This window comes from Abramis brama, assembly GCF_963993115.1.
Source record: "Abramis brama genome assembly, contig: SCAFFOLD_72, whole genome shotgun sequence".
Taxonomy (NCBI): Eukaryota; Metazoa; Chordata; class Actinopteri; order Cypriniformes; family Leuciscidae; genus Abramis; species Abramis brama.
Genome location: NW_028155938.1, coordinates 138,152 through 145,000, shown reverse-complemented (window position 1 = coordinate 145,000; position 6,849 = coordinate 138,152). Strand labels below are relative to the sequence as shown.

Genomic DNA, 6,849 nt, shown 5'->3' with positions numbered 1-6,849 from the left:
TCTCCCGAGAGTTCGACGCGGCCTGCTTTCCCCGGAGGGAGGCCGCGTCTAGAGTCGACGCGCAAGTCGGGGAGGAGCAAGCTGCCCATAGCGGTCTCTCGACCGGGCAGGGGCCGTCCCCAGGCGCGTCCGAAGTTCCAATCGACCAGGCGACCCCTGAGTGACGGCCCGGAGGAGGGGGTGCGCTCCTCCGGGCCCCAGGCAACCCGGAGGCGCCTGTTCTACGGAAGTCCGTTAACCTTGTCCGAGCGGGGCGGTTGTCCCCTTCTCGACAAAACCCCGAAGGTCCGTTTTAGGACCGTCTTTGCTCCGACGTGAGCTCCATCGCACCGCCGGATTCGCCCGCGCCCGAGTCTGAGGCGCCCTCCCTGGGTGTCGGCCAGGGAGGCGGGCCCCCGTGGGGATCTCGTTGGAATGCACATTTCTGGACTCTGTCCGTTTTTTCGGAGGTGGACTTTCCTCCAGGGCGCCCGAACCGAGGGAAACCGAACCGAGGGAACCCGGAGGCGCCCGTTTTTTCCTTCCTCTCACCTTGTCCGAGCGGAGCGTTTGTCCCCTCCTCGACAAAACCCCCAAGGTCCGTTTTAGGACCGTCTTTGCTCCGACGGGAGCTCCGTCACGGCGGACGGATTCGATCGTGCCCGACACCGAGGCGCCCTCCCCGGTCGCCAGCCAGGGAGACGCGTGTTTGTGGTAATCTGGTAGGACCCCATCGTTTCGGACTCTGTCCGTTTTTTTCGGAGGTGGACTTTTCCTCCAGGGCGCCTTCGACGCCGCTCACCGCCCCAGATAAGGCATCCTCCCCAGGATGTAGCGAACCGAACCGAGGGGACCCGGAGGCACCCGTTTGCTTTTTTCCCCCCCCCCATCTCACCTTGTCCGAGCGGAGCGTGTGTCCCCTTTCTCCTCGACAACACCCCCAAGGTCCGTTTCAGGACCGTCTTTGCTCCGACGGGAGCTCCGTCACGGCGGACGGATTCGATCGTGCCCGACACCGAGGCGCCCTCCCTGGTCGCCAGCCAGAGGAGTCGAGTGTTCGTGGGAATCTGGTTGAACCGAAGCGTTTTGGACTCTGTCCGTATCTTTGCTCCACCGCCCTTTTTCTCCAGGGGTGTCTCAAGCCCCTGGAGTCGTTTCGCCATTTACCCAAGACCGACCGTTCGACAAGCATATGGTTGATTTACCTCGGGGATCGACCGAGGGGAGCACCCGGACGGACGAGCGAACCGCCACGCGCTGGCTTCCTACACGCGGGTCTCGCTCCGCTCGGGCCTGGGCTCGAGGCGGCACGGCCGCTCATAGGGCGCGCGAGGAACCCTCTCCGTCGCCGGGGTGGAGAGGAGGAGAGGCCTCTGGATCGAGGCCGTAACCGTGGAAGGGTGCCTTTTCGAAGCGAGGGGGGGCGCAGGGTGAAGTTCGGCTCCAAGACACGCTGGCGGGGTGGGGGCCCCCGAGGAAACCCCACCAGCCGTCCAAGCCTCCCGACGCACCCGCGGCCACCCCCTGCTGCGGACATCCGTTTTCAGACGGGCCAGCTGAGTCTCCCGAGGTTCGACGCGGCCTGCTTTCCCCGGAGGGAGGCCGCGTCTAGAGTCGACGCGCAAGTCGGGGAGGAGCAAGCTGCCCATAGCGGCCTCTCGACCGGGCAGGGGCCGTCCCCTGGCGCGTCCGAAGCTCCAATCGACCAGGCACCCCCCCTGAGTGACGGCCCGAAGGAGAGGGTGCGCTCCTCCGGGCCCCGGGCAACCCGGAGGCGCCCGTTTTCCGTTACCTTGTCACCCGTGTGTCTTTCACCCCTAGCTCGCCCGGGACAGCACACGTTCAACCGGTATGCACGCCCCTGGCACCGAGGGGGGTCTGGGTGTCCCAACCAGACCCGCGTTTCCTGGAAGTCTCTCGCCCGCACCAAGCGCAACTTCTCTGGGCTGAGTCAGGCCGTTTCCCTAGCCGGTCTGACCACCATATGGCTCTCTGTTCCGTGTCCGTTGTCCCCTCCTCCTCAAGACCCCGAAGGTCCGATTTAGGACCGACTCAGCTCCAGGCGGAGCTCCGGCAAGCACGCACCGAACCGTCTGTGCCCGGGACCGAGGCACCCTCCCCGGGCTGGCCAGGGAGGTCTGAGAGCATGGAGCTCTGAACCCACCTCACGTTCATGGACTTAGTCTTTTCTTCGGCTTTGACCCAGTGGGGGCTCGTTTGAGCTTGATTGGTTTCCCAGGAAGGCCGCGCCCTGCCTGGGAAGCACTTTCAGAAAACCAGCCTGACATTTCCTGGAGGTTTCGTACTGCCAGAGAGCGAAGTCTCTTCTCTTCCCCAGCCAGAGTGCCCCCTGCCTGGGCTGGCCGGCCGACTCTCTCCCGGAGGCCCTCTCCCCTCCAGGACTTCCAGAGCGGTGTATAATATGGATTTTATACCCACCCAGGGCGGGCAACTCACGACGGTCTGATGAGGGTGGGTGGGTGTGCGCCTCCAACCTGCTCTTCCCCTCCTCCTCAAGACCCCGAAGGTCCGATTTAGGACCGACTCAGCTCCAGGCGGAGCTCCGGTAAGCACGCACCGAACCGTCTGTGCCCGGGACCGAGGCACCCTCCCCGGGCTGGCCAGGGAGGTCTGAGAGCATGGAGCTCTGAACCCACCTCACGTTCATGGACTTAGTCTTTTCTTCGGATTTGACCCAGTGGGGGGGGGCTGGTTTGAGCTTGATTGGTTTCCCAGGAAGGCCGCACCCTGCCTGGGAAGCACTTTCAGAAAACCAGCCTGTCATTTCCTGGAGGTTTCGTACTGCCAGAGATCGAGGTTCTCTTCTCTTCCCCAGCCAGAGTGCCCCCTGCCTGGGCTGGCCGGCCGACTCTCTCCCGGAGGCCCTCTCCCCTCCAGGACTTCCAGAGCGGTGTATAATATGGATTTTATACCCACCCAGGGCGGGCAACTCACGACGGTCTGATGAGGGTGTGCGCCTCCAACCTGCTCTTCCCCTCCTCCTCAAGACCCCGAAGGTCCGATTTAGGACCGACTCAGCTCCAGGCGGAGCTCCGGTAAGCACGCACCGAACCGTCTGTGACCGGGACCGAGGCTCCCTCCCCGGGCTGGCCAGGGAGGTCTGAGAGCATGGAGCTCTGAACCCACCTCACGTTCATGGACTTAGTCTTTTCTTCGGATTTGACCCAGTGGGGGGGGCTCGTTTGAGCTTGATTGGTTTCCCAGGAAGGCCGCACCCTGCCTGGGAAGCACTTTCAGAAAACCAGCCTGTCATTTCCTGGAGGTTTCGTACTGCCAGAGAGCGAAGTCTCTTCTCTTCCCCAGCCAGAGTGCCCCCTGCCTGGGCTGGCCGGCCGACTCTCTCCCGGAGGCCCTCTCCCCTCCAGGACTTCCAGAGCGGTGTATAATATGGATTTTATACCCACCCAGGGCGGGCAACTCACGACGGTCTGATGAGGGCGGGCGGGTGGGTGTGCGCCTCCAACCTGCTCTTCCCCTCCTCCTCAAGACCCCGAAGGTCCGATTTAGGACCGACTCAGCTCCAGGCGGAGCTCCGGTAAGCACGCACCGAACCGTCTGTGCCCGGGACCGAGGCACCCTCCCCGGGCTGGCCAGGGAGGTCTGAGAGCATGGAGCTCTGAACCCACCTCACGTTCATGGACTTAGTCTTTTCTTCGAATTTGACCCAATGGGGGCTCGTTTGAGCTTGATTCATTTCCCAGGAAGGCCGCAACCTTGCCTGGTAAGCACTTTCGGAAAACCAGCCTGTCATTTCCTGGAGGTCTCGTACTTCCAGAGATCCACCGCAGGGTGGAGGTCGAACTCTCTCCCCCAGCCAGAGCGCCCCCTGGCCGGCCGACTCTCTCCTGGGGGCCCTCTCCCCTCCAGGACTTCCAGAGCTCCACCACCAAGCGCGCACGGCGGTGTAATCTGTACTTTATACCCACCCAGGGCAACTCTGTGTGGGACTCACGACGGTCTGATGAGGGCCGCACTCCCCTCTTCCATACAGGCCCGAAGGTCCGTTTTAGGACCGTCTTTGCTCCAGGCGGAGCTCCAGGGGTGGCGGGCGAATCTGACTCTGACCCAGGACGGGCCACCCTCCCTGGGCCGGCCAGGGGGGAGGCCTGGTAGCATGGAGCTTTGAGTCCAATGCAGCATTTTTGGACTTTGACATTTTTCGAGAGCTCGGCACCAGAGTCACCTTCTCCATGGGCTTTGGGCTTTATTCGTGCCCAGGAAGGCTGCTCCACCCTCCTCCATACATGCCCCGAGGTCCGTTTTAGGACCGTCTTCGCTCCAGACGGAGCTCCAGGGGTGGCGGACGAATCTGACTCTGGCCCAGGACGGGCCACCCTCCCTGGGCCGGCCAGGGAGGTCTGAGAGCATGGAGCTATGAACCCGCCGCAAATTTTTGGACTTTGTCATTTTGTGAGATTTCGGCACCAGAGTCACTTTCCCCATGGGCTTTGGGCTTTATTCGTGCCCAGGAGAGGCTGCTCCACCCTCCTCCATACATGCCCCGAGGTCCGTTTTAGGACCGTCTTCGCTCCAGGTGGAGCTCCAGGGGTGGCGGGCGAATCTGACTCTGGCCCAGGACGGGCCACCCTCCCTGGGCCGGCCAGGGAGGTCTGAGAGCATGGAGCTATGAACCCACCGCAAATTTTTGGACTTTGTCATTTTGTGAGATTTCGGCACCAGAGTCACTTTCCCCATGGGCTTTGGGCTTTATTCGTGCCCAGGAAGGCTGCTCCACCCTCCTCCATACATGCCCCGAGGTCCGTTTTAGGACCGTCTTCGCTCCAGGCGGAGCTCCAGGGGTGGCGGGCGAATCTGACTCTGGCCCAGGACGGGCCACCCTCCCTGGGCCGGCCAGGGAGGTCTGTGAGCATGGAGCTATGAACCCACTGCAAATTTTTGGACTTTGTCATTTTGTGAGATTTCGGCCCCAGAGTCACTTTCTCCATGGGCTTTGGGCTTTATTCGTGCCCAGGAGAGGTGCGCCGTGCCTGGGATGCACTTTTCAGGGAATCAACCCCCCATCTTTTTTTTTTTCCTGGAGGTTTCATGCTTTTCAGAGCTCCACCACGGCGGAGATTGAACTCACTCCCCAGCCAGAGCGCGCCCTCCCTGGCTTGGGTCACTGCCTTGAAGGCCCTGGAGGTTTGAGCCCACTGCAAATTTTTGGACTTTGTCATTTTTTTGAGATTTCGGCCCCAGAGTCACTTTCTCCATGGGCTGTGGGCTTTATTCGTGCCCAGGAGAGGTGAGCCGTGCCTGGGATGCACTCTCCAGGGAATCAACCCCCCATCTTTTTTCCTGGAGGTTTCATGCTTTTCAGAGCTCCACCACGGTCGGAGATTGAACTCACTCCCCAGCCAGAGCGCGCCCTCCCTGGCTTGGGTCACTGCCTTGAAGGCCCTGGAGGTTTGAGCCCACTGCTAGTTTTTGGACTTTGTCATATTTTTTTTGAGATTTCGGCCCCAGAGTCACTTTTCTCCATGGGCTTTGGGCTTTATTCGTGCCCAGGAGAGGTGCGCCATGCCTGGGATGCACTTTTCAGGGAATCAACCCCCCCCATCTTTTTTCCTGGAGGTTTCATGCTTTTCAGAGCTCCGCCACGGCGGAGATTGAACTCACTCCCCAGCCAGAGCGCACCCTCCCTGGCTTGGGTCACTGCCTTGAAGGCCCTGGAGGTTTGAACCCACTGCTAGTTTTTGGACTTTGTCATTTTTTTGAGATTTCGGCCCCAGAGTCACTTTCTCCATGGGCTTTGGGCTTTATTCGTGCCCAGGAGAGGTGCGCCGTGCCTGGGATGCACTTTTCAGGGAATCAACCCCCCCATCTTTTTTCCTGGAGGTTTCATGCTTTTCAGAGCTCCACCACGGCGGAGATTGAACTCACTCCCCAGCCAGAGCGCGCCCTCCCTGGCTTGGGTCACTGCCTTGAAGGCCCTGGAGGTTTGAGCCCACTGCAAATTTTTGGACTTTGTCATTTTTTTGAGATTTCGGCCCCAGAGTCACTTTCTCCATGGGCTGTGGGCTTTATTCGTGCCCAGGAGAGGTGAGCCGTGCCTGGGATGCACTTTCCAGGGAATCAACCCCCCATCTTTTTTCCTGGAGGTTTCATGCTTTTCAGAGCTCCGCCACGGCGGAGATTGAACTCACTCCCCAGCCAGAGCGCACCCTCCCTGGCTTGGGTCACTGCCTTGAAGGCCCTGGAGGTTTGAACCCACTGCTAGTTTTTGGACTTTGTCATTTTTTTGAGATTTCGGCCCCAGAGTCACTTTCTCCATGGGCTTTGGGCTTTATTCGTGCCCAGGAGAGGTGCGCCGTGCCTGGGATGCACTTTTCAGGGAATCAACCCCCCATCTTTTTTCCTGGAGGTTTCATGCTTTTCAGAGCTCCGCCACGGCGGAGATTGAACTCACTCCCCAGCCAGAGCGCACCCTCCCTGGCTTGGGTCACTGCCTTGAAGGCCCTGGAGGTTTGAACCCACTGCTAGTTTTTGGACTTTGTCATTTTTTTGAGATTTCGGCCCCAGAGTCACTTTCTCCATGGGCTTTGGGCTTTATTCGTGCCCAGGAGAGGTGCGCCGTGCCTGGGATGCACTTTTCAGGGAATCAACCCCCCATCTTTTTTCCTGGAGGTTTCATGCTTTTCAGAGCTCCACCACGGCGGAGATTGAACTCACTCCCCAGCCAGAGCGCACCCTCCCTGGCTTGGGTCACTGCCTTGAAGGCCCTGGAGGTTTGAACCCACTGCTAGTTTTTGGACTTTGTCATTTTTTTGAGATTTCGGCCCCAGAGTCACTTTCTCCATGGGCTTTGGGCTTTATTCGTGCCCAGGAGAGGTGCGCCGTGCCTGGGAT

At 60.4% G+C, this 6,849-nt stretch overlaps 1 protein-coding gene across 1 annotated transcript in view; it reads left to right on the top strand.

The window, feature by feature from the left end:
* Positions 1-2,400, top strand: part of LOC311077255 (uncharacterized protein) — a gene marked incomplete at its 5' end in the record, with an annotated part of 4,534 nt that extends 2,134 nt beyond the window's left edge. The window contains 2 exons of the mRNA XM_084139087.1: positions 297-449; positions 744-2,400. Of these exons, the coding sequence (XP_083995213.1) occupies positions 297-449; positions 744-2,024 (1,434 nt within the window). The 3' untranslated portion in view covers positions 2,025-2,400. The remainder of the gene's footprint in view (positions 1-296; positions 450-743) is intronic.
* Between the last annotated feature and the right edge of the window lie 4,449 nt (positions 2,401-6,849).